The sequence below is a fragment of the Manihot esculenta genome, chromosome 14, assembly GCF_001659605.2.
Source record: "Manihot esculenta cultivar AM560-2 chromosome 14, M.esculenta_v8, whole genome shotgun sequence".
In the NCBI taxonomy this organism is placed as follows: domain Eukaryota; kingdom Viridiplantae; phylum Streptophyta; class Magnoliopsida; order Malpighiales; family Euphorbiaceae; genus Manihot; species Manihot esculenta.
The window spans coordinates 25,259,676-25,287,602 of record NC_035174.2 but is presented as its reverse complement, the minus strand read 5'-3'; the positions used below and the strand labels follow the sequence as shown (position 1 = coordinate 25,287,602).

The window sequence follows — 27,927 nt, the reverse complement described above, 5'->3', positions numbered from 1 at the left end:
TTTAAAACCAAAGAAAATTTATAAGGAAATATTAGTAACACCCAACATTTAGTATGAAATATAATGTCTATACAAACCCGATACACCAGCACAATATCAAAACAATAAAATGAGAAGAAATATTTTTTTCCTTCCTACCTCTTTGAATCCATGTCATCCGGGTCAGAACTGAAAAGAACAAGAACACAGAGAAAATCCTTCAAAAGAGGTCGATGCTCTCTTCATAAAAAGAACTGTATTCGTGTAAATATATGTCGTCCTAAAACTAACTGAAAAATGGGGAAAAAGATCTCCATATCTATGTACTTCATATTTGACATTGTTTGAAGGAAATGATGCTGTAAATCCTTGTGCTTTTAACTGATCAGCCTGAAAGCCATATCAGAGGAAAAAAATATATACGCATTTATTTAGAGATGGCACTAAAAGAAGAATATAACGCATGAATGATAAACTTAAGATTTGTTCTTACTTTGAGGATTTCTACGTCGAGAAAAACTAGGAAAGAACTTATGGAGGGGAGTATCTGGAACAGGTATCAGTTTTCCAACCAAAGCCAGAGGCCAACTAGTGAAATAAAAAAAAATCATTAATAAGAAATAAAAAGAACGAACTTGACAGAATCATATTACTAGTTAGAATTACATGTTTCTTTATAATTTATGACCATCAAAAAGAGAGAGTTTGAGAAATTTGCATATGAATTCACACGTGATGTTATACACTTCATAGCAATACATAAGCAACTTCCATCACTAACCTGATAAAAGCAATAACAACAGAAATTAACCACTGCTTCCAATTAAGCTTAACTGTTGAGGTGAACTTTCCAATGAACTCGATGATAATGACCTGTAAAAGAAACGTCAGAATGGAAAATATGCGTGTAAATATAAATTATTGACAAAAAAATAATAGAAAATGCTCTAACAAACTGGAGAAATTGAGAAGCTTACTTGTAGAACGAGTGTTACTGCTACTATCCCCATGAAAAGATGGTTTTTTGTGATTCCATCAAAAATATTTATTTCATCTGGTTTCCGGGCATTAAATTCATTGAAGATCTGCAGTTGAAACAATTAGGTCTTCATCACTTTTCCACGCTCTATATCATCCTTGCATAAGCTATTTTTCACACCACTAATAGCTAACTTAGATCAAGAACTAATACAAGAAAGACTTATGCAATCAGCAATAGAAACTAGCTGTCCTTTGAACAAAGGTTTTTTTCATAATCATACAGAAGAAAATAAAAGCTATTGTGTAAACTTTAAAATAATAAGTGGAATAACTGAATTTCTTTAATTAATAATATAAATTATAACATCGTTTAGATAATATTTATTAATATAGTAATCTTAAATTATTTTTATTAATAATAAATAATCATATTTTTATTTTTAATATATAAATTAATAAAGTAATTGGCATATGTGCTATGTTCAGGTATTGTGTTCTCATTGTCACAGACAAAAAGAGAGAATAGAAGCTCGAAAAACTATCCATATCTTAGTGCAAGAACTGAAAGTGGACAAAGAAAACCTTAAATAGTCATTTTCCCTATGCTAATTTGTTAGAGTAGAGAGAATCACCTGACACAGCACAAATGCATTGAATATCAGGGTATTCTTCACCTTGTTTGCATGCTCAGCATTATCATTCTTCAAACCTAATAGACTCTTTCCTCGGAAATTAAGGACAAGCAACACGCTCACTTGATATGCCGCCTAAATTGTCAAAGTCGCATATGTAAAATTATGAGAACACAATTATTATGAATTTCACAAAAGTTGTCATTTCAACCTGCCAATAATATAAACAAGAAAACATATTACCTGTATAAGAAGGTTCCTCCACATGATATTTGTTATTAGAGGTTCCCTACAAATAAAAACACTAGAAATTTAGAGAATATTTAAAATGAAAAATGGAATTTCCTAGTTGGTTTGGTAGCAGGTGAATCTCTGCAATATGAACAGTGCACTAATAAAATGTAAATCAATGAGCAATTTCTCAGAATATGAACAATAGTAACTTCCTGCCTCATCAGTAATACCCAAGCAATAGAAATATTTCATAATGCCAAAAAAAAATTATCAAACATGTTACCTGAATATGTTTCATGAAAAAGAGTTAACAGCTTAAAGATGACAAACAGGTTAACCGTGGGAAGGATGTAGGCAAATTTGAGTTGTAACAAATAAAGAGCCATCAATCAGGTTTTAGAACCAACAAAAAGAGACTAGATAATTAGCAGTCTGCACAAATGAAAAGCACAAGTACACCATCCAAACCCATCAAAAAATATACCTAATCTTTAGGGAATAATGTTGGTTTAAAAATGTTTGACACGATTTTAATTTTTTTACAAAAAGGACCAATATCAAGCCCTTGATGTTGAATAAAAGGCTAATATTGAGTACCAACCACATGGTCACTCCTGCTACCCACGTGCATCCTTTATATCCAAAGGGATGGGATGGGAGCACAAAATAAAGCGAAGTATCAGGGGACCCAAATCCAACGCACCTAAGTAGCCTTACTACAACAAACACTTCAATTTCCCACTCATAATAAGTCCATCCAACAGACAGAGCTCACCTTCCCATCTATATATTATCTACATTTTATCATTTTTGTAGATTATCCAACATTTCTTTAACAATTGTACCCAAGGAGCAGCCATTATAACACTCTTACCTGCGACCAACTGGGGGCCGATGCATTAGGTGGTCCGTAGGTGGTTCAGTGGCCAATGCCAATGCCCCAAGAGTATCCATTATCAGGTTAACCCAGAGAAGCTGTACAGCAGGAAAGAGAACAATTAACCGAAGTATGCATAATAGTTACTCTCTTATTCTGTTGTGTATCACACTTCTCTTTTCTTCTTTTTCTTTTTTTCGAAAGACAAGTCCACTTACCTGCACAGCATTCAATGGGACATCACCAGATGAAATTGCAGCCACAACATTTATGATGAGAGCTGCAACATTAACTGTAAGCTGAAACTGGATAAATTTTTGAATATTTGCATACACAGATCTACCCCATCGAACAACCTGTGCATATGAAAGGTGCTCCAAATTATTTGGCAGATTCACTGAATCAAAGGAGTTAGATATTGTACTCAGTTCAAGAGCAATTTTGACTAACACTCAAATAGCAGATAAAAAAAGAGGATGATTCAAGAGTAATTATTCTGTTCTGCAAAATGGTGATAGAATGTACAATCCCCAGGCTGGGACCTCACCTATGAAATGCAAGTATGCAACATTTACAAACAAGGAATTACAAAAGTCTAATACCAACCCTGCTCAATAGTTGGATCGCTAACTGAGATTATATTTCAAACAATCAAAGTTCATGAATATAACTAACCTTCACAACAGAAGCAAAGTTATCATCCAGGATAATGATATCTGAATTTTCTTTAGCAACTTCTGTTCCTTGAATGCCCATTGAAAGGCCGATATCCGCCTACGCATACAATTATGTTAATAATGATGACAAAAAAAAAGGCATAACTAAGAAAACAAAAATAAGACAAACAACACACAGTTACACATGCACTCATACAAACCACTGAAGAGAACAAAATACAGAGATTCAAGTGAAAAAACCTCACTATTAGTCACATAAATACTGTCAGGTTACTGTTTATTCATTCAAGTTCCCAAACCAAAATGCTCTTCAACATAAACATATTTCACAAATTTCAAAGATAAGAACTAAACATACCTCATGCAATGCAGGAGCATCGTTTGTACCATCTCCAGTTACAGCAACAACATGTCCCCGCTTTTTCAATGCTTGCACAAGCAGAAGTTTGTCATTTGGAGCAGATCGTCCCATTACCTACTCAATACATTGTGCAAATGTCAAAAATAACAAATTTACCACCTGAGATTTAAACTATTAGGACAAGAATGATACAAGATGTAAGAATCCCAAATATAGACTCATAGTCCATACCAATATCTTCTCAGCAATTTGTTCCCTTTCTTCATTCGAATACTCTCGAAATACTTTTCCTTCAATAAGAATAGGAGCCACAGCATCATCTTCTGAACTTAGTATTCCACATTCCAAAGCAATTGCTCTAGCAGTCTGAGGATTATCACCGGTGACCATACGCACCTATCAAAGCATGGGGAAAAAGAAGATTCCTTTAAATTAAATCCACAAGTTGTCATGATACATTCTGCCACATGTTGGACTAACTCCATATTAAAAAACAATGCTATATCTCATCAGAAAAAAAAATAGGCGATGAGTAATGTTCATATCGTTCATTTGCATTGTACTTCTTTTTCAGCTCAAGGGAGGTGATAGGGTATGAGACCTCTCAAACTCAAATATGGCAGTTACCTAAACACAGCTATTGACCCAGTGGAACCTAAAGCATTTTACTTTGTTACACATCATACCTTCAGAATATACAGTAATCTACACAAGTTGCAATCAAGATACATGACAAATATCCTAAGCACTGAACAATCTAAATTAAAAACAAAACCAACAAATTGATTCTGTTCCAATAATATGTAATTATATATCAAAGAGCAAGTAGAAACCAATTAAAAGCATACATCTCAACACCATTTTCCATAAGCCCAACAACAAAAGCAAGCTCATGAGTTTGTATATTCACAGAAAACAGCACTCAAATGTCAAATTATACCCAGCTTAAAAACAATTACAAAGAAATGAAGTGCACAGAAAATTCTACAAAAATGAGAAATACTTCACTGTTCACATCACATGTTTTCATCTTATAAATTTGGCATCAGAGAAGTACCTTCACACCAGCATTTTGACATAGTTGCACTGATTCTTTGACACCTGGTCGACATGGGTCCTACATGCAATTTCAACACAAGTTAGTGTACCACTACCAGCCATATTTTTATAGTAACAGTATTTGGAATAAATGAATCAACATTTTTATTATAAAATATGCAATCTTGTACATCTCATATTTATCCTTAAAACTATTTATTAGAAATTCCACAATTTCATTTTCTAATTATATGGAACTCAATTCACTTGAGGTACTTCTTGGTTAAATCACTTGCAATTGAATTTCACACCACCTAATTTCCAAAATAAATTGAATCAAAATACCTAAAGCAAAACCACACCTCTTCATTAATAATTATAAAGCAATAAAATAAGTGGATTCAATTCCTTTTTCTGCCCCTGTTCAATGATATAAATGACTACAGCTATTTAAATCTAAACAAGACAAGGGAAAAATCATAATGCATCTAATATGTATTAATGGCATTATTCCTATTTCCATTAGATGTAAGATTTCCTAATTTAACTTCAATTCAGTGTTTCCATTGCCAGAATCATTATCATTTATTTTACTTTTTCTTTCTTAACCTTGTGCAATGTTTTCACCTGGAGAAAATGTAACACTTGTATACTAGGGTGTACTTGTCATGCTGACATAATCTTTAAATGAGAAATTCATTAGGACATAAATTTTCAACAAAAGAAAATCTCTAGTCGTATGAAAAATTTAATTGCACATTGTGAGAACATTTTATGAAAAAAAGAAAAATATAGAACGCCTGATGTATTTAATTTTTAATTGTATAACCATTACTAACCCTTTTTATAATAATTATTGTTGTGTTACATCAACACTCTTATGCATCTATGTTAAACCAAAATTGACGTCAAAAGTAAAGAAATCCAACAGTAAGAAGACAAAGTAAAAAACTGCAAAAGCAAGAGAATTGAAACATAAACCTATAATAATGCAGTGGTTTGGCATGAATCCAATGAGCTATACCTTTAAGCCAATAATAGCTAGCAAGACAAGATCATCCTCAGGTAATTCCCATTGACTTAGCTCTTGTTCACCAACCGGAACTTTATCTATCTCATAAGATCGATATGCAATTGCAATACAGCGCAAACTGCAAGCTGCCATATCTTCAATAGCTTTCTTAAAAAACAAAGCCTGCAAAGGACATGAATTGAAAACTTGCCTAAAATGTGAAGGGGGTAGGGGTTTAGAATATAGAGAAATAAGACCAACTATTTCTACCAAATACAATACAACAATCACAAAGCAGGCAATTACAAACCTTGTCATCATCCATTGCCATGATGTTATCATTTCCATCAATGTATGCTGTACACGAGGCTAAGACTATTTCAGCAGCCCCCTTCCAGTGTATATGGACTTCAGAATCAGGCTGTAGTGTAAGAAAAGCAATAAAATTGTGGAATCAAGAAGTTGCCACAACTACAACAGTAGAATTATTTTGTATAGTTACTTTTGTTTTGCACTAAAAGCATATCATTGTCTTACTGCAGAACTCTGAACTTAATAAAGATAACCAGAAAGTTATGGAACATGATTATAAGGGCGACATTCCTACATGTTAGTGAGAAAACTCAACAAAGAATTTACTTTCTACAAATTTAGTTCTGAAATTTTCACTTAACCATTTTCTATATCTATATACCAAACAGAAGTGCATTATACTGGGAAAGAAAGAGCACTATAGTTTCTGAAATAATTAATTGACTTCGTGAATGAGAAAAACACACAAAGGAACAAAAATTTTATGAGATAACTTTGGTCCAATGGTTTTAGAAACCCTTATTGACCAGCTCATCAAAGATAACACAGGAAAAAAAAACAGCCATCAGGAAAGTTAAAGGATAAACCCATATGATCAAGAACTCAATGTCAATCCATAGAGCTCTCATCTAAAGTTTGATGGCCAGATAATGGTAATTCTTCCAAAACCATTCTGAATATCACTGGACAATATTGTTCAAATTCAGTTTGAACAACCACTAATTTAATATAACAACAGATCGATTATGGACAACATTTTTAGCTGTGGACAGTTAAACAAATCAACTAAACATGGTTTCTGAATTCACTTAATGCATATTCTTTAACTCCAGTTGCATCAAACAATGAAATATGAGCCAATTTATGACATTAGTTAATGAAAAACAAAATACTACATCATTTTAATTCTTTTAACAAACATTATAAATTTTGCGACAAACCCTACAATTATCAAATGCCACCAGACCAGGGACTGAAAAAGCCAACTCTCTAAATCATTAGGCTGTACGTAGTACCCAGAAGAGGGTCAGCAATTACAACCGATAATAGTGTTCAATTAATCTTTCCATTTTTCTGCCAAAAATTACTCTCTAGCAATCAATTAAAATTACCAGTTGTAGTGCCACACCACCTCTTTTCTTCTGAGAGTTGAATGGGAAAACATGGATAACCGTTGATTCTGATCGGACAGCATCAAAATTCATGCCCAGCTAACGGGGAAAAAGAAGAAACCATGATTAGTTTAAGAATTGAAGATACCTACTAGAAAAACCAGATGAAGTTATAAAAGAAACCTTGACTCCCCAAACAAGTATGGCTTTTTCTGTTGGTGAACCAGAAACCTCTACTTCTCCTCCACCCTGCCAAAGATCAACAATGACAAATTATGAAGCCAATGATGCTATCTTAGCTGGATTTCTGCTTGATTATGTGGCTCAAACGAAACTACTAGTTATTCCTACCTCAGGAATAAAAACACTGCCATTTGAATTCTGTGCAATGCCTTCAATTAGGAAAGAGGACAGCTTAGGAGGCAACTGTGACTTGTTTTCTGGAGGATCAATTTTTTTACCACCAACATAAGCATCAACAACAGTCATCTGTAAATAAAAGAAATGGTTGTTTGTTCAATCAAATGGTCAAAAAGAAAAAAAGAAAGAAAGAAAAACTTTTTCCGCATCTGTTTGACCAAAAAGAAAATGAGTTGCAGCAACGAACTCTTTTCTCGCAACAAATCAAGATGCTATTGGAGCATTTTCTTCTAAAGCACACACCCAATTCTGCAGCCATATATTATTACATTTTCCAAAACCTCATCATCCACTAAATTGACACTGTCTAAGGTTCTGAGCTTTGCAGAGAACCACACTCAAATTTATCATGATCCATGCACCTCTAGAACTCAACAAGTGGAATAACCCACTCCCTCCTCATCTGCAACTACTTTTACAAGAGAATTATGAACCTCAAAACTATGCTAAAACTAGTATTATTTACCTGATTCAGGGTTAAAGTTCCAGTCTTGTCACTGCAAATGGTTGTTGCAGAACCCATGGTTTCACAGGCAGAAAGTCTACGCACCTGCATTTTGATCTCTATTTACCACACGTTGCCAAAGTTGACCAAAGAACTAATAAAAAAATGAAATTAAACATACCAGAGCCTTATCTGCCATCATTTTTCTCATAGAGTAGGCAAGACTGTCACATAGGAAATTTAAGAAATGGATGTGAGTACATAACATCCAAAAAATATCACTATATCTATATATAGTAAAGCAGAGACATAAAAGTTATTGTACAAAGGTTTGCTATCTAACCTAATAAACATGTTTAAAAAGTTGCCATGTGGCATTTTTTTTTTTTGTATTCTTACTATTTATATTTTTTTACTCATAAAATATTTTATCATATTAAACATGAATTTTTTATCTATAGATTTTTCAATTTTCCACTACTAAAACCTTCTCATATATAAAAAATAGTTATCTAGAATTCATTCTACTATATTCACTAAAAAATTCAAAATCTTTAAGTTTACAATTTGATGCATTTATGAAACACACATACACATGTGCATATAAGGTGAATTAGTATAAGATCTCTATATTTGTAGAGTATTCGTAATAAATTTAAAATATATCTTTTATCTTTAAAAAATTATACAAGTACAAAATTTATATATAAATATCATTGATTGACAAATAATTTATGATATTTAAACATTTATTTTTCAAAAACATTTATATATTTAAAATTGAAGAATTTTAATAATACTTGAAAAATTGCCACATGGCATTTTTCTACTTTACTTATTCTTTTATTGGTAAATATCAACTAATTTGAAAAATAATATAAAATAATTTATTAATTACATTTTCATTTCAAGTGCATATATTTAAAAATTGTATACACTCAAAATAAAATTATAATTCATTAAGAATTTTACTATAAAAAAATTTTATATTACAGGTTAAAAAAAATATTAATAATTACATTATTAAAATAAAATAATAAATAATCTGCAGAATGCAGATTATACAACTAGTTTTCTACATAAAAAAAAAACTTACGTTAAGGTGACAGCTAAGGGAAGTCCTTCAGGCACTGCAACTACAACGATAGTGACCTAAAAACTTTAAACATCAGCTAATCACAAAAATGAACATAGGGAGACGGAAAGAACATCCAACTAGAAGTGTACATACCGCAACAGTAAGAATTTTAATCGCTCCGTCTACTGCATCACCTACGCTAGTTTTACCCGCTTTAAACTGAGGTGTTCCATTTGTATTCTTGGTATGGCCAGTAAAAAATCTGTTGGAAAAGAAATTTCAAAAAAATAAACAAAATGTACATTTACATATTACCCACGATAAGAAAGAGAATGCTTGATTACCTGACTAGAAGGACAACCAATACAAGAAAAGCCACTGTCAGTCCAACAATACCAATGAAAGTCGCAACTCCATTTAAGCGCACCTACCAGCAATCATTGACAAATTAGCAAACATTGCAAACATCAAAATATAAACAAAACATAATAATGAGAAAATCAACCTGCAATGGTGTTTCTTCACCAGTGTCTTCTGAAATACTAGCCATAAGCAACCCCCATTCAGTGTTAATCCCAACACTTGTCACCTGAAAAAGGAAACTTATGTAAGCCATGAAGACAAAATGAGACCAGTAAGGTACCCTTCTGTGTTCCTTCTTTTTAATCCTGATTGGATAAGGGGATTTATTTTTAATGTACTTCTACTGATAAGGTAGGTACTAACTATCTAAACAAGAAAAGTTAATAGGCCGCCTAAATAAGCAAGAGCACCACATATAATAATTTTAGGAAAATCAAAAAATAAAACACACGAAAAGGCAGCGGCACCATGAGTATGATCGAGTAGACAAGGGAAACACAAACAAACAAACAACAAACTGAATCTCATATAAAAAGGTATGTATTGGAAGTTTGAATTTCATGCTGACACAGCAATTTAACATATCATTCAGATTGTTACCAGGCCAAACAATGTAACATTTATAGCTATGATAAATCTTGTGAAACCATCACAATTTGACCACTAATATCATTTTTGCAGACTTGGAGTCTAATAAAGCCAAATGTCAAAAAGGATCCATATAACTTACTAGTTTCTTATTTAGGCTTAAAGAATAAAAATATCATACTCAGATATAACACTGAATTTTGGTGATGTAGCATCAATAAATCCATTAGCTCACAATAAACCTTCAGAAATTCAGAACTTCCATTTTTCCCCTGTTCTCTCCTTTAGGAATAAATATTTTCGAAAAGAAAAAAAAGGGCAAAACTTGAGGCCTTTTATCCAGCAACTGATGAAGGGAATCTTCTAAACAAGAACAAATTGGGAATTAGCAGGTTGAAGCTCTCCACAGTCAGCAAGAGTATGACAGGACATGAAAATGTTATTCAGTTATTGTCAGTTGTGCTGCAAACTTATTTCCGGCAATGAGAAGTGTTTGATTGTATCTCTTTAAAAAATTCAAATAATTCTACACAATTCCAAGTGCTCAATTTGTAATAAAAGAATTTGAATATTGCCCTAATATAAAGACAGCTCTTCTCTCTGTCCTTGTATCCCTTCCTTCACTACAGAAGGCATTCTTAAAGTAAAATTCTTTAATCTTCATCCATTCTGGTCATTCTTGTCCAAGTGTAGGAGGATACTTAATCATGAGTGAAGGAAAATAATAACTATAAAAAGAATCTTCTTCAGTTGATACTCTCTTGCCAAAGCCTAATAGCAACATTTAAAGTCAGTGTCTAGAGGAAGAACAATAGACATCAACTGTAAGCAGGGTTTAAAATTGAACGGAAGTAAATTGCCGTAACTTCTTTGCCTGTCTGATTCACAATTGATAGCAAGAAAGAAGTAAAGGGGACAAAAAACCAACCATAAGGCTGCACAAAATTTAAACTGCAACACACACATATTATGGATCGATCTGCACACTCTTCTCTCTTGAAATACAAACCAAAGATTTTCTATTATCCTCACAGTAACTTTATCATTCTCGTATCCAAAATCAAGGAGATGCACTTTTATGGAAGGAGATAAAATATTCTGCCAAGCAAAGAGAACAAAATGAAATTTACCAGCATAGTGCCACTACCATCGGCCACTTTACAGCCTGACATTAAAAATGGTTCCCTAGAATTCTTGTAAACCTGCAGAATAATCACACTTTAAATGAAAAGGTATATCAAGTAATTTCACCACATGCAAGAACAGGTCAAATGCGTACATTCTTGCTTTCTCCAGTCATGCTAGATTCATCAATTGCAAGAGAGTGACCAGTAATTAGAATTCCATCAGCAGGCACCTAAAGATGTATATAGATTGTCCATAAATTATGCTGGAAAAGAAAATTGTAAGTGAAATGTACTACAAAAAAGGAAGGGTGATGTACTTACCTGGTCACCTATGTTGAGGGGCACAATATCTCCAACAACAATATCATATATTGAAACATCAACTCTTTTACCCCCTCTAATAACCTGCATAAATGTTTCTTCATACATTTAATTCATAAGAAACGAAATTCCAAGTCAAAAGCCACTTTTTATTGAGGTAGAGATACACCTCCATATGTATGTTTTTCTTCTCCTCATTTAGATTTTGGAACTGAAGGGATTGTTTGTAATCACTTATAGCTGAAGACAAAAGAAAAATAAAATTAAGGATTCTCTTCTACAGGCAAATGACATCTAATATACTATTTTTAATTTCTTAGAGCTGTATAGAGTTGGAAATTTTTGACAATGAACATAATAAAAACGTAATCAAAACGATGAAAACAAGGCATTTATATAAGACATACTCAGACCACCTAGTCGGGCGTTGCCTGAGAGCAAATTTTTATTAATAATGCAAAGATATAATATAAACTCAAAGTATACCAGTTTCACATCTCAGAGAAGGAAATATTAGAAAGAATAGCGAGTAGACCCATAAGAAGTAGTGAAGGCTGGGGTGGCAGTTGCAGGATGAGATGCAAGTGTGAAAGTACTAGTACTCTAGTAGTTGAGCCAGCAAGTGTGAATAGAACAAAGAACAGTCAGGTAGGAGGCTGTTAGGTGGCCATTAGGCTGTTATAGAGGCTACTGACAGTAGCTAGATTTAGTTACAAGCAATTACTAACTTTGCTACATAACTCAGAGGTGTCATCTTGTAATTTATTCCAGAGTTTTCAAGGACTAACATTCTCTCCGTTTTTTACTTCTCTTCTACCAATTCTCTTCCGACTCTACCGTAATTCTCTTCTATTCCTCTTATTTCTTCTTCTATTCTATGTAGAGTTTCTAAAATCCTTACATCCATCAATGAAAATTCGCCTGCCCCTAACTGGTCTCTCTCTCATCACACTGGATATCCAAAGCAAGCAGATGGAGCAGGAGATGGAATAGAAATAAAGGAAAAAGGTAGAGAAGAGGACCTTTACCATTGTTCAGATGGAAAGAAAAGTAGGTTGGGATGGGAAATGCATTTATGTTCCTTTAGATGGGCCCAGTTAAAACATTCGCTCTGTTGTGGGTGAATTGGCAAAGGAAAGGGGAGGTCCAATTAAGTTAATTTGCTTTTGTACCTTTCTGGTAATAAATTTAAGCTGATCTTCATTTGTTTCCAAACAACATAGAAAAATTATTTTTATCCATGTTTTTCCATCCCTTCATCTTTCCCTCCTATCCATTTCCTCTGCATCCAATTTCCATCCAACCAACCATCATAAAAGGCTGACTTCCCATCATTACTATATCAAACAATGAAGATTATGAATGTTATAGCTAATAAACAAGATAAGCTATAAAGAACAACTAGTTTAAAAAATATATAATTTTTTATCTTCACACAGAAAAGAGCAACAATGGGTTTCAGATGCCATGTCTGCCGAGTCCTACTAGTTGTGTTCAGAAACTGAGTTAAATTTGAATGTAAAACTACACATGCAGGCTACAAGTCAATTACCTAACGTGCGCAGAGATTCTAGAGGATACATCCAGAAGCATGATTACTTACCACATTGTGCAAAACTAGAAAATTAAAACAAAGGAACACAATAAGATGGTTCAACAAACCACCTCATCACAAAATCCACTATCAAAGAAATTGAAGCATGTCAAATTATTCTCACCCACAACCTAATACCTAATAATCACAATGATGTTTCCCCTCTCAAAATTATATTGCCCTCTGTGCACATTTACATAATGATAATGAATTCCTTATTCAATACAGTAGAAACCTCTTATTTCAACAAGAAAATAGAACATTCCAAACAAAAAACCATTGATATTATTATTGGAAAAAAGTCTGAAAGCACAATTCAAACAGATATTTTCTCGTGCATTTGGCACACTTAAACTGACCAATACAAATCCTGTAGATTTTAAATACCAATTTCCATTAAAATAAATATTAAATACTTCCACATCCATACCTCAAACACACAACAAGTGCATCTCCTCTTGATGAACAATTACATTTTAAACATGTAGTAATTAATCTCTAGTCCATTCACCAGTTTGTACATGCATGACAAAATCAAATATTTATTTTCACAAGAACAAGATTTACATATGTAATAAATGAAAGTTTTACACGTTTCAGAATTCACTATTATGCTTAAAAAATTCTAATTCAACAAAACATTACACTTGGAACTCCATACCTGTCACAACAATGACAAGAATAACCGCAAAAGCAATGCTGGCTCCATCATACCATCCCTCCTTAATACCCTGTAAGAGAGGAGGAGAGAGAAAGAGATGAAATAAATGTGTACAAAAAGGACCAACAATGGATGAATGTAAACATTCATTTAGCAGCAAAACAATGGAACAAAAGGGTGTGATCATTCTCATGAATACTTGCAAATTAGTTACTCCCTCCGTCCCAAAAAGATAAGCTTGTTTGGTTTTTCACATGAATTATGAGAATAGAGTTAGTATAGTCAACAGCAATAAATTTTATGCCCTCCACATATATTGTACTAATTTGTTCTTGAAACTAATAAATTTACTTTTTCTATGTAAATTAAATAGCAATTAAATGTGTATGAAAAGGACCAATAATGAATGAATGCAAACATTCAATTAGCAGCAAAACAACAGAAAAAAAAAAGTGTGCAATCATTCTCATGAATACTTGCAAATTAGTTACTCCCTTCGTCCCAAAAAGATAAAGCTTGGTTGCTTTTTCACATGAATTAAGAAAATATAATTAGTATAGTTAACAGCAATAAATTTCATACCTTCCACATATGATTGTTCCATTACTAATTTGTTCTTGAAACTAATAACATTTAATTTTTCAATGTAAATTAAACAGCAGTGTATTAGGAAATTAATAAAAAATTACTATTTCGAAAAGGAAAGTGGCCAATAATTTGGAAACTAATAAAATAGCAGTATATTAGGAAAATAATGAAAAATTACTATCTCAAACAGGAAAGTGGCTAATAGTTTGAGACGGATAAAAAATAAAAAAATAAAAAATAAAAAATAAAAAAAGAAGAAAGAAAACAAGTTTATCTTAGGAAGAGAGTATAAGTTATAGAAAGGGAACCACAACAATAGAACACTAAACTCAATTATCAATCAACAGAAAAATATTTGTAATTCAGTAATGAACCAACACTAAACTGAAAAATACTAATCATCGCTTCAAATTAAATACAGCCAGGATATGTACATATGCACTGAGCAAAAAAAATGAATAAAAAAGTTTAAGTTAGACAAGATCTTGTCTTTTTGTAGAATAATAAGAATATAAGATACTTAATCAACTCACAGTCACAACTAAAATTGTACAATCAGTAGGTTCATTTTGAAATAACCTAAATCAAATCAAACTAAACCCAAACCCAATGCAAACCAAAATGAGCTGAATTCAGTTCAGTTCAATTTTTTATTACAAATATATTTATATGTCTCGTATAATATTTATATAAAAAGTATACAAATACATAACATATCAGTTGAATCAATTATTTTCAGTTTTCTCAAACCCAAACAAGTAATCAAACCAAATTCTAAAATCAAATTGAAGTGAACTTTAAGAAAAGGGTTCGGTTAAAACCAAAATATACTCAGTCCTATTGTCAACACCAATATCAATTTTATGCACTTCTCATAAATTCAAAAACTTGTTTATCTTCAACAATTTATCTAAGAATCCCACTGAAAAGTATTGTAAGCCAATTTTCTAGGCACATATATCTTCAAAGTTATCTTTTACAAGAACCCTTAATCCTACAGGTACAAGGTACATTGAGATATCCATTAATATGCAAATGAATCCACCACATCAATTATCATAGAAAGCACATCCATTAATCATGTGAAGCTAGACATGTGTTCACATTTTAAATAAATATATGTCTATTCTTTCATGGCTATGCATGTCTTATGTTACATATTTGTACAATGAAAGATGTGCATAATTATTTCTATTTAGCTTGTATTTGCTTATCATCAAATCATATTGGAAAGCACCTTGAGAATGCAATCTATATAGAAACGTAGAAAAGATGAGGGAAAAGAGATTATATGAGACTTAAATGAAATTAGATGTGCAAAATGATGATGGATAATCTTGGAAAAACCAAAAGAAAATTAAAGGAAAGTGAAAAGGCTACTTTGAGGACTCTGAAAGGTACCAACATCGACAACCCAGGTGCAATCGCATAGAGATGTTAGACAATAGAGAATGCCAACACTAAATTGACAGAAGATAATAAAGGGAGCATAGAGCTTAAATAACAAGAATATTATAGTTAGGAAAGACTTTACCTCTAAAATATATATAAATATATAGTACTAAGTTGAGCATAATGGAAGGGGAAAAAACCCATATAACCACCCAACTAATTTTGAATTGAACTTAATCAAGTCAATTTAATTCTTTAATCAAACCTCAATCATTAATCTGTAATCAATCCTCAATCCGTATTCATAAATCACTTTTAGATAAATGATTACAAAAGCCTAATATTTTATAATAGACACTATTAAAATGGTGAACCATTAGCAATGCTTTGGACAAACTCACCTCTGTCTTTATACCCAGTACCAAAGAAGCCACAGCAGCCACCATCAATATGATCAAAGTAAGATCTTGGCAGGCTTCCCAGAGGAACCTCTACAAAATAAAGCAAAAAACTACATTTGATAAAGAGTCTATGCCTACAAATCCATTAATTGTTTACAAAATAGCAAATGAACTCCCCACAAGCTGCAATAGCAATTACCCAGAAACTCCTTCCTTTTTTCTGTGGATAAGTATTTGATCCAAATGCATTCTTGCGCTTCAACAAATCAGTATCATCTCCAGGGATCCCTTTCTCTGTATTTGTTTTTAAAAGATCAGAAAGCCCTTTTACCTGATGCATACATACAACAAGAAATAAGAATGTAAGATAAATCCCACCAAACTAGCACATAAATCAATCAAGAGAAATATATCATATACTTACACCTCCAATTTGCTCTAAAACATCAAGCTTATGATCCCTTGTCATTATAGAAAGTTGATCTTGACCAATTCCAAAATCACCCGTAGAGCTTGCAGGTAATTCTTTGTTTCCTGCAAGATAAAACCAAAATCAGTTGTAGCAATACACCATCCATGAAATCCACCATCTATCAGCCCAATAACCTTTTGAACTTCTCTACAAGTAATCTTGCTACAACTGATACAGAATAAAATACCAGAAGAGGATAGACAATTTATGAGCATAAAACAAGGAGAGTAATGGCACATTTATCAAACAATTAGGGGAAAAATCTAAAAACTAAGTGCTCCAGAAGTGGCAAAGCTGAGTTGTGAATAAGATATAACGACCTATGGTCAAAAAATCATAAAACAGAGGATGACCTATGGTAAAAAACATTATAAAATAAAGGATCTAATCACGAATATAACAGCATGGAACAAATGCAGGTGGAAAATTAAATAGAATATAAAATTTTATAATCAAAGAAATTGAAGTAAGGCTTCTTGCATTTGATATTTTGAACAGCAGCAAATGATATACTGTCTAGCCAGAACATTGAGACTTTCACTCGGCTAAACTGATAAAAGCAAGGATAAGAATTTTTAAAATTTAAAAAAAACATGAAGGTTAAATGGGATGATTGAACGATTAAGAATTGAGATTGGAAAGAATAGAACAATGCTCTAACAACAATCAACATGTACATTCCTTGTTGAAATTATGAAGAAATATGAAGACTTTATTTTCCAGCTAAAACCACAATTGGGGCAGAAATGCAAAAGTATAAGAAAAAGCAGAAACTCTGGGGAAACAAAAACTAAATCATAAAGTTACTTCATAATACCAAGTCTTTATATATTGATGATCTTTTGAAAAAGCAGACAAAGGACATACAAGTCAAATGAGAGTAAAAAAAAAAAACTGAACCGCATAATAGTGTTCCAACACTTTAGTCTTCAGTGATTTGCATAATAATAACAGCAGAAGAACTATGAAAAAGAAAATACCATTAGCTCGATCCCCAGCTGCTTTAAAAAGGTATGCAGCCTGATGCAGCAGAAACCACATATTATAACATTATGCCTATTAAAGTTAACCATATAAAGCAATAGAAAAAGTTATTATTTAGTCCCTGCATTATAATGAAACTAATGACTTCATATTTTGAACACACATTTGATGGTCCCTAAATTTTGATTCCATTATACACTTACTATATATTTTTCTCAACATTTAATGTTAACGATCATCACTTTTGTCCCTGAATTTTGCCTATATACATTTTTGTCTAAGATGTTTTACCATTACAAACATTTTTGTACCTCATTGATCAGCTTTTTGTCCTTTGACTAATGGTAAATTGACAACAATAGACAGAAGGACCAAATAGTTGAGAAAATCAACTTTGAGGGACTAAACCGTGCATTTTTTAAAATATGAGTAAGTCATCAACTTGTACCCGTATGGCTTGTGCATGTGCTCTTATCTTTCCTAATATTTGCTGCTTCTCTTCTTCCTTTTTCAAGTCCAGGGTGTATCGGAATCGACGAGAAGCATTAAGCACAAGTGCAGCTTGCTACAGAAAATCAAATTCCAGTTAGTTCAAAAACTATAGCCGAATTCAAGGAACATCAAAGATGAGATGGAAACAAAGACTAGTATCGGGAATCGACATGAATAGCAAGCACATGTGGAATGAATTCAATACATCAAATCAAATAATGACGAAAAGCATATTAATAATTCATAAAAACTTATGAAATCTTCTCTTAAAATGCAAGAGAGAGAGAGGGAGGGACTTAAGTCCAGAAAATCAAACTAATCAAAACCATTCCCTCGCTAGAACTTGTCAATGGTTCAGTACCATCCATCACTAATTCAAACACCAAATGGAAATATAGTGAGAGCGAGAGAGAGAGAGAGAAGTAGAAAATTATATTACCCTCCAGCGGCGAAGACGTTCAATAGAAGCATTTTTAGTGCTCGGAATATCAAAGGGACTAGAGGACCCATCGTCAAAGGAATGTTCTCCGGCCTCCAGATCATGTCGCCGGCGGTACGGCGAAGACTTGGATGGACTATTCATTTATTTACTGTCGCAGAAGAAATGGCACCGTTAATCTCTAGATTTCACAATCTTTGCTGCCAATTTTTTCACCATGATATCATAATTTAGCAAACAACAATAATAATAATAAAATTTCTAACTCAGATTTTCAACTAATTTTTCTCTAGAATTTCTGAGTCCAAATAGAAAACTTAAAAAACCAAAGGACTCAAAGTTAAATCGCATCCAGATTTTTCCAAGACCATAACGCGCCTTAAAATTTTAAAATAAAAAAGAATTAAAAAATAAAACTCACTTAACACTTCGAAAAGCTCGAGACTGGCCGGTTAAATCTTCAATCTGCCGTACGGAACTAAAAGCAAAACGACAAACAAATAACAGTTAGACGCAAGCGTTTTTCACAACTTATCCTGTTTTCTTATGTTCAAGCGAAGAAGCAGAGCTCAGCAATTAGGCTGAGTAAGACGAAACAAACTCTTCAGGTCGGTGCCTACCAACTACCACCATTAATAAAACAGTAACCATCGGAGCTAAGAGCTCAAAATTCTTGCCTTTGTAAGGAAGCAAATCAATTCAGTTAAAAGAAAGGGAAATTTTCCTCTTTTGATATACTCTTCAAACGTGCCAGCGAAAGCGCGTTGCTCGCTTTTTTTCTTCTTCTTTTCTTGTATGAGAGATTCTTGCGTTTTGGCTGAAAGAACGTGCTGTTTTTGGCTGTTGAGTGTCGAGGACGTGGTTTCCTCCTCTTTCGGTTTTGGCATTCCCACGTTCAGGAACTTTTCCAGTTAACGGAACTCTCTACGCCGGAATTTTTTTCTTATTTAAATACTAATTAATTAAATTTCAAAGTTTAAATTTATATTTGTGCAACCTCTATTAATTATTTATTTAAAGTTCTCTTTTCTTCTCAGAATTAAAGTTCATTAACTACATTTAGAAGTTTTAATAAAATTGTAGTTTGAGATTTTCTTTTTCTTATTTGAGAAAGAGGTTCAGCGGAGCACACTATATAAATTTTCCGAGAAATATCGGTGCAAGTTAAGGCCCTGTCGCAGCTATTGCCGTCTAGGATTTCTGATGATCTCTCATTTGAATTTATACACGAAGAAAATAATAAAATTATAAAATAACAAAATTATTTATAAAAGAACGAAAAGTGTAAAAAATATTATATAATTTTATTTATTTTTATTTTAAAATTTATAGTGTAATTTATATTAAAATAATATATATTTTATTCTATTATTAATAAATAATAGTAATTTTTTATACTATTAAAAATATTGATATGAAAAATAAAATATAATTATTAATTTAAAAAATATATAAAATAATATAATGTATTTTACTTATTTTTATTTCTATTTTAGAATGTAGTTTTATTTATATTAATTTAATATTTTCGTAATATAATTTTTATATTAATATTTTTAATAATATTTAAAAAATATCACATGATGTAATAATATAAATATTAATTTAATATAAATTAAATTATAAATATTTAAATGAAAAATTAATAAAATTACATGAATTTTTTTAAATATAAAAATAAATTTTATTTAAGAAATATTTTGCATCGAATGGTTGATAGTGATAGCCTCTGATTATTATTTTATTTATTTTATAATTTTTGTTTTTTTTTATTTTTTAGATTATAATAACATATAAATTAATTATTATAATTTTATTTTATTTTATTTTTAAAAAAAATAAAATATTTTTTAATATTTAATAAATTTAATATATTTAAAATGATATAATTAAAAAATTAATAAAAAATTATATTTATATGTGAAAAAATAAAATAAATAAAAATCATAAAAAGTATTTTTTATAATTTTCTTTTCGCATGCATGTATGTAATCCAGTTATTTACAGGCAAAATGATTACTTTTAATAAAAATAAAGGTTTATAATTAATTAAGATTATTCTTTGGGAACTAATGCCGCAGGTAAACTAGTTTCACAAAGTTTAAAATTTCATATAAAGAAAAAGAAAGTTATTATTTGATGTTCGTATTATTTAAAAATTTATTAATTATTTTTTAATTTTAAAAAGTTTTAATATTTTAAAATTTTTATTAATTTATTTATTAAATTTTATTATTAAATATTATAAAATTTTTAAATATTTTTAATATAAAAAATTAATTAATTTTTTAAAAAAATAAGAAATTAATTAATAATTTTTTTTAAAACTATGAAAATTAAATGATAAAATATTTTATTAAAATTAATGAAATATTTAATTAATAAATTTTTTAAAATATTAAAAACGTTTTAATATTTTTTAAAATTACTAAATTTTTACATTAAATAGAGATTAAATAATACATTTTCAAAGGTCAAATGCAGTGGACAATGATGGAAAAAGAATATAAAATAAACAAAGAACGCACCGCGCCAAGGGAGAGGCAGTCGGCAGCAGGTGATTGGTGCTGTATTCGCGAAGTTTCAGAAAAGAAAGCACGTCGCGGATTTGATGGCACGTAATTGTTGTGATGGGTGCGATGTGCTCGTCTAGACAATGACGCTTTGTTACTGTTTTGATAACTTAATTATTAAGAATAAATTAATATGATTATTTTAAAAGAAAAAATTAATGTGGTAGAATTATATTAAAATATTTTTATATTTTTATTTTATTAATTAAAAAGAATCTCTTTAATTTTTATTATTTTTACGTTGATTTATTTTAACTAAATACAATAGCATATGTAGTTTTAAAATTATATAAATTAAAAATAAAAATATTTTAATATTTTAATATAATTTTATTATATATACTACTTATTAATTTTTATTTATTTTTACAGTTTATTTATTAGTTAAAAGTAAAAAAAAATTATATTCAAATTATACTCCTTATTAAATAAACTCATTATTCATTTAAATTATTTTTTTATATTCTCTATTATTTCTTTTATATTTCTCTAAAAAAATAAAAATTTACAAACAATAAAAAATATTACTAATATTAATAATTATGTGCTAATTAATAAGATTGGTAAGTAAAGGAATAAGTAGTGAGTTTATTTAATATTAATTTGAATATATAAAAAAATTAATTTTATCATTAAATTAAAAATAAAAATTGATAAGTATTTTTTAATTAATAAACTAAAAATATAAAAATATTTTAATATAATTTTAAAATTATATGAATATTTTAATTAATTAAGACAAATTATATGAAAATAATTTTAAAACTTTTCATATAATTTATAAGATGCATATTTTGTTATGCTGCAGCGAATGAGAAAAAAGTATTTAAAATGAATTTAAGTTATTTACGCTTTAAATATTTAATTAAAAAAATTAAAATTAGATCTAACGACATACTATCAATTGATGACTCCCCTTCTTTTCTAAGAGCTTGGCTGGCGCTATGATGAAGTCAAAAACACTTTAAAAAATGGTTATTTTAAATATTAAAAAATTAAAAAAATTTATATTTCAGCATTTTATAATTAAAATAATTTAAATACAAATTTTATTCAGTTGAAATAATTCAAGTAAATTATTTAAAATTATTGAATTCGATTGATTTTTTTTTAAGTTAGACGTTTTTTAATTCAATTTTAATATTTTTAATTTATTTATTTATTTATGCTGTTAATTGCACTTTCAATAATAATGTTACACATTTTAGAAAAACTCACTTTGATGTGACCTCATTTTATGCAGACAGCAATGTGGAGCCTGGCATTGGTTTCAAGATTCAAAAAGAACATGTGAACATTATAAATTTTTGTTGAAGCATTGAGCAATTGTGCTTTCAGCCTATGACACTTTTCATGTTCAAGCCAAAAGATTATATCCTCAAAAAATTAAAATAAAAAGTGGTAATTCATTTGAGAAAAAGACTTATTTAAAATCATAATCCCAATTCAAACGTGTAAATATAGAAAAATCTATTTATGTTTTGAATTTACGATGATAGTTCAATCCACATCATTGCTATTTTTATGCAAATTTCAAATAATATTTTTTTCCAATTAAAGTATTTACTATTAATTTATATAAAAATTATTAATATCATGCATAGCTATGTTCTGTCTCATAATTTTTTATTTATTTTATTTTTTATATATATTAAGAAATATAATTTTTATTAATTTTTTAATTATATTTATTTTAAATATATTAAATTTTATTAAATATTAATAGATATTTTGATAAAAGTATAACTTTTTTTATTAATAATGTAAATTTAACTATAAATAAATGTATCCAACTAAAAAAAAACTATAAATAAATGTATTTAATGAATTTCAGTAAATTCAATGCTGAAAAGGATTCTTAATATTATACGTTTTTCATTTTTAGAAAATTTATTAATTAATTTAACTAATTCACTAGCGGTTGAATTAGTTAGGTAAGACTAATTCAAACAGGATTTCGAGTTTCCATATACTGGAAAAGGTTGGAGGATTGGAAAGTTCATTTAGATTTATGCATTTAAATTTATAAGTTTGAATTTGGATTGAATACATTATTTATAAAATTTATTAATTTTTTTAAATGTAAATGCAAATAATAAAAGAAAGGATTTGAAAGAGGATAAAATAGTAATGTAAATTGTTTTATAATTCATAAACATGCTATTCAGGTAAAAATAATTTTTTAAAATAAAATTAATTTTTATTATAACAAAATAAGTTTATGGATGGAAATAAATACAATTATCTATTTACCCTTCTATTTAAATCATATTAGATAAAAATGGAAAATTCTTACCTCAATCTAAGCGTTTACACCTAATAAATAAAAGTTATTGATATGTGAATTTTGTTATTCAAAACCAAGATGCATATGTATCCATTCAATAAAATTTAATCATTTTAAATTTAATTGTGGACCTAACATAATTTTATCTACTATATATTTTTTAAATTGTACAAATTTATATAGCAATTAAAATATATAAAAAGTCGAAAACAGCAAGGAAAAAAAAATGAAGAAGCAAAACCGAAGAGTCTAGGGAGAGCGCGAGTCTCGGATACTTCCACCTGTGGGTGGCGATCATTCGATTGTGCATGTGGTTATAATTTTGTGTTTGTTATTGTTGTTTTATTGATTTTGTTGGTAGCAAATTGGATTTTAGAGTGGTGTTTTATTTTGTACAGATTTGATTTTTGAGCTTTTTAGCTGTGTTTTTACCGTTAGAGGTACAGGAGTTGGTGATTTTCTATGACCGAACTTTGTAATTTCGCTACCAAAACTTTGTGATAGCTTTTTACGGTGGCTTTTTGCCTAAAAAACTGAAAATGCCCTTGGTCGATGGATTTGGCATATTGAATTTCAAAATTTCGGTTATTTGTGTGGTTTGGTGGTGGTGTTTGTGATCCTGTATTTAGCTGATTTCAGTTAGACTTTTGGTCACGGCTTGCTGTGGCTTGTTATCGGTTTCTTTTCTCGACTGATTGTTTTCTCTCGTTATTCCTAGTGATGTGCATGAGTGTTTGTTGTCTGGATTTCATTGATTGGAAATTTTGGTCATCATTTTATTGTGCGACGGTGGATTGTTAGTGGTACTGGTGGTAATAGTGGACGACGATGAGCTGGCAGTCTATCGATTGGGTATTGGGTTAAGTTTAGGCTGTGCATTGTATAATTTGTTTGAATTGGGTTCGATTTTTAATGAGTTCAGCTTTTTTGTTTTTAGTGCCATGAGTTTGGTAATTTGTTATGGTCCATTTGGACCGTTTTAATCCAAGCTGTTTGCATGATTAAAAAAAAAATAAAAAAATTAAAATGTAAAGTAATGATTTATTCTAATTTTAGCTTATATCATTTTTTTATATGATTAGAGTACGTTTTAAAAAATAATTTATATTTAAAAATATATTCTATAGAAAATATATAAAAAATATTTTTCATATTATCTCATTGTTTAATTTTAATTTAAAAAATAATATTTATTAATAAACTTACATATAAAAAAATCTAAAAACGATATTAAGGTGTGGAAAATATCTCTTTTTTTAAAAGAAAAGTCTTTTTTTCTTTTACTAATTGATTAATTTTCATGATTAAATTTTTTAGTATTTCGAATGCTGTTAAATAATATAAAAAATATTTTTTAAAAAATTATTTGATGTGAAACAAACGTAACCTTAGATAAAATTGAAACTCGAATCAGAGGTCTTAGAACTTAACTCCAATATTAATAAACTTGTAAAGCATTTAGTATGATGCTAGGCATGATGTGGAGTCTGTTACTCCCATTTCAGTCGTTCTGTAGTTTTTTTTACTGAAAAAATTGTTGGAATTCTTGAGGTAAAGAAACAGGGCATCAATAAGAAACTATTACTACATACCTGGATAATGCTAAACAGATTCTTGAAATCTTCTTCTTCTTCTCTTCTTTTTCCTGCACCAGCAAGATTCGGGAATGAAAATTTGATGAAATAACTTCACTCTTCAGTGCAACTTTTTACCTATATATATATATATACATATAAATGACAATTAAGACAGTGGCATGCCGAATCCAATATTTAAATGGAAAATAATAATAGGATTTGAAATTCATTAACTGATATTAATTCTACCTTGGAGAAATATAAACGAAGAAAACAATGTAAGAGAAAGAAGAAAATTTGCAGAAAAGCAGCAAACAGGGATCTGCAGAAGCAGCAAGTTCCCAGATTGGAAGAAAAGAGATGAAAGACGAGGAATGGATTCAGAAGTGGAATTGGAATGTCACTTTGTTTTGTTTGGTTTCAAAAGCTTGGAATTGATTCCTTGAACAATTTCCAATCTAAGGAATTAAAGTAGCTGAGATAAAGAGATTTCTACTCTGTCACTTTTGAAACGAAAATGACTTTTAAATTTCACCTTTCCTTCTCTCTGAAGTCTGCTCTGCTCTTGATCTCTTTTGACGTAGTTTTAGTCTTCTTTTGTGTTTGTGAGGTGTAGACTTCAAATCCTATCAAGTCTCCTTAAATATATATTTAGCTATAGTCGGTTTGATTTTGAATTTTGGTAATAAAAAATATTTTTAAATTATTTATTGCTGAATTTATTTATTATTAAGTTCGTTAAGTTTTTGTTTATTTTTTTATCATTCTTAATGAGAAGATCATGAAATTGATATTAATCATTTTTCTCCTTTAACTTCCATTTTCTTAATATTATGTATATATATGGCATGATTATAGCATGATTTGTGAAGCACGCTGTTTTTCCCGATAAAGCAGGACACGGGAGGCTCCACCGACCATTCCAACCACCACTGCTGTGATATCGAGATCTGTGGGGTGAGCAAAAGGCCGGTGCATGTGCAGTTGCATACAGGGTGAGGGTTAGGTCGAGCAGTATTCTGTTTAGCGGGGAGGAAAAATCGATGGAATTAAATTAATTTAAAATTTTTTATTTATTTTGATTCGATTTGTTTTAAATTTTAATTTTAAAAATTTTAATAAATTAATTTAAAATTTTTTATTTATTTTGATTCAGTTTAATTTAAATTTAAATTTTAAAAATTTTAATTATTTTAATTTAGTTTGATTTTAATTAAAAAAATTAAAAAAATCGAACCAAATAATAATAAAATATTATTTTCAGTAATACAAAGAGATTATATCGTATTAAAATTAAAATATTCTAATTAAATTTTAAAATATTAAAAATAAAGTGTAAAAAATAAAAAATTTATTAAAAATTCAAACCGATCAAATTGAATCGAATTGAACTGAATCAAATCAATTTGGTTCGATTCTATTTCTAATCAAAATCGATTTGATTCAATTTTCATAAATATTAAAATTCTAGTTTTCGATTTATTTAGTTCGATTCGATTTTAAATCGATCCGACCGAATGCTCACCCATAACGAGGATTAATTATATCCACAGTCGTGTTAGACGGTAGATATTTTAAACAGACATTTAAAAAGCATTTTTATAAAATTATCTTATGTATGAATTTGATTTTGAATGATTGTAAATTTTTGTTAGACTGTAGAACTGATATGTCTGTTAAATGGTTCGTCGTAATACTAATCTAACTACTTATATTTTGGCTAGAGAATCGTCTCTTTATTTGGAATGATATTCTTTTTGTTTAATAAAATTTTATTAATACAATCGGTTAATTTGCTTTTAAAAAAAAAAATAGTAAATCTTTACCACCGGCAAGTATGCATACAAGCACATAAGAAAAATCCTCAAATTATCTTTTAATAATTTCTAAAATTAGCGTTGCACTTCTAAAGGATTTCTTCTCATTCTACTCTATTCCTTCAAATACATCCTTAATAATCTTTGAAAAGTTTAAAATACCTACAATCTAACACGACTGTGGATATGATTATTATATGCAAAATTATTTTTCTATCGTTACTCAATGATTTTAAATAGAGACTAATGAGTTGATTTCAAATAAATAGAAAAGAAAAATAAATAAATAAATATTATAATTTTATTTAAATTTAATTTATTATGTAAATAATTATACTTTGATTTGTTAGATTTAAAAAAAAAAAAAAACATGAGATGGTTGTAACGACCCGGAAATCGGACCGCTACCGGCGCTAGGATTCGGATCGACATAAGGTCGCCGGGACCCGTAGCAAGCCTAACATACATCCTGAATACTTGTTCAATCCCATACATGATCAAACATATACATAAAAATTTAAACTTTTTCCTTTCATTCACCAAGCTTAACCTGTGCATGCACAACTCATAATCATAAATAACAAACCCCACACTGGAGCTCTTATCAAATGCTCCAATGGGGTAACATATCATATATTAAGCTTGGTTTACGTAAACATCATTAAAACCTTTCATTAACAAAATCATGTATCAAAAGGGATTAACATATACTAGGGCCAAGCACAATTTTATCATTAATACTATTCTTTACGTTACATCACATTAAATCATTTTACAATACATGTCCACATCTAACTATTACATACGACATGACTTCTTTACTCTTGCTGACTTCCTGGTCTATCCCGTGCCTGCAAACCTGGGGGATTAAGGGAATGGGGTGAGCTACTAGAGCCCAGTGAGCAAAATAATAAAACATTGTATTTAAAACATATGATCTCATGGAATGCATCACATCACAACCAAATCACAATCAAGGATGGTATTGTCACCAATAGTCCTCTACATATCCATTAGTGCCAGGGGCATAGAATGGACCTCGACCTGATCTTTCTCTTAACATAACATAGCATAACATTACATTCCAATAATG

General features: G+C 29.9%; 1 protein-coding gene across 11 annotated transcripts; it reads right to left on the bottom strand.

Moving 5' to 3' along the window:
• LOC110631385 (calcium-transporting ATPase 10, plasma membrane-type) lies at nucleotides 1-25,666 on the bottom strand. 11 transcript variants are annotated; one of them, XM_021779196.2, is made up of 37 exons: nucleotides 25,553-25,666; nucleotides 25,033-25,085; nucleotides 19,002-19,058; nucleotides 18,581-18,780; nucleotides 18,098-18,214; nucleotides 17,646-17,685; nucleotides 16,618-16,727; nucleotides 16,393-16,524; nucleotides 16,194-16,283; nucleotides 13,813-13,882; nucleotides 11,727-11,797; nucleotides 11,558-11,641; nucleotides 11,389-11,466; nucleotides 11,240-11,311; nucleotides 9,664-9,747; nucleotides 9,503-9,585; nucleotides 9,312-9,420; nucleotides 9,177-9,232; nucleotides 8,262-8,304; nucleotides 8,102-8,185; nucleotides 7,567-7,704; nucleotides 7,399-7,464; nucleotides 7,216-7,314; nucleotides 6,102-6,212; nucleotides 5,804-5,974; nucleotides 4,799-4,858; nucleotides 3,973-4,137; nucleotides 3,739-3,855; nucleotides 3,379-3,477; nucleotides 2,922-3,059; nucleotides 2,701-2,801; nucleotides 1,836-1,881; nucleotides 1,593-1,727; nucleotides 957-1,064; nucleotides 761-852; nucleotides 473-567; nucleotides 1-369 (listed from the first exon to the last, which is right to left on the bottom strand). In XM_021779196.2, the coding sequence occupies exons 4-37, from the start codon at nucleotides 18,722-18,724 to the stop codon at nucleotides 365-367; spliced, it is 3,213 nt and encodes a 1,070-aa protein (XP_021634888.1). In that variant the 5' UTR covers nucleotides 18,725-18,780; nucleotides 19,002-19,058; nucleotides 25,033-25,085; nucleotides 25,553-25,666; the 3' UTR covers nucleotides 1-364. The 11 variants fall into 11 exon arrangements, with proteins under 11 accessions (XP_021634888.1, XP_021634889.1, XP_043806111.1 ...); XM_021779197.2 differs by having other exon boundaries at nucleotides 18,581-18,731; XM_043950176.1 differs by lacking the exon at nucleotides 25,553-25,666 and adding an exon at nucleotides 25,267-25,513 and having other exon boundaries at nucleotides 18,581-18,731.
• Between the last annotated feature and the right edge of the window lie 2,261 nt (nucleotides 25,667-27,927).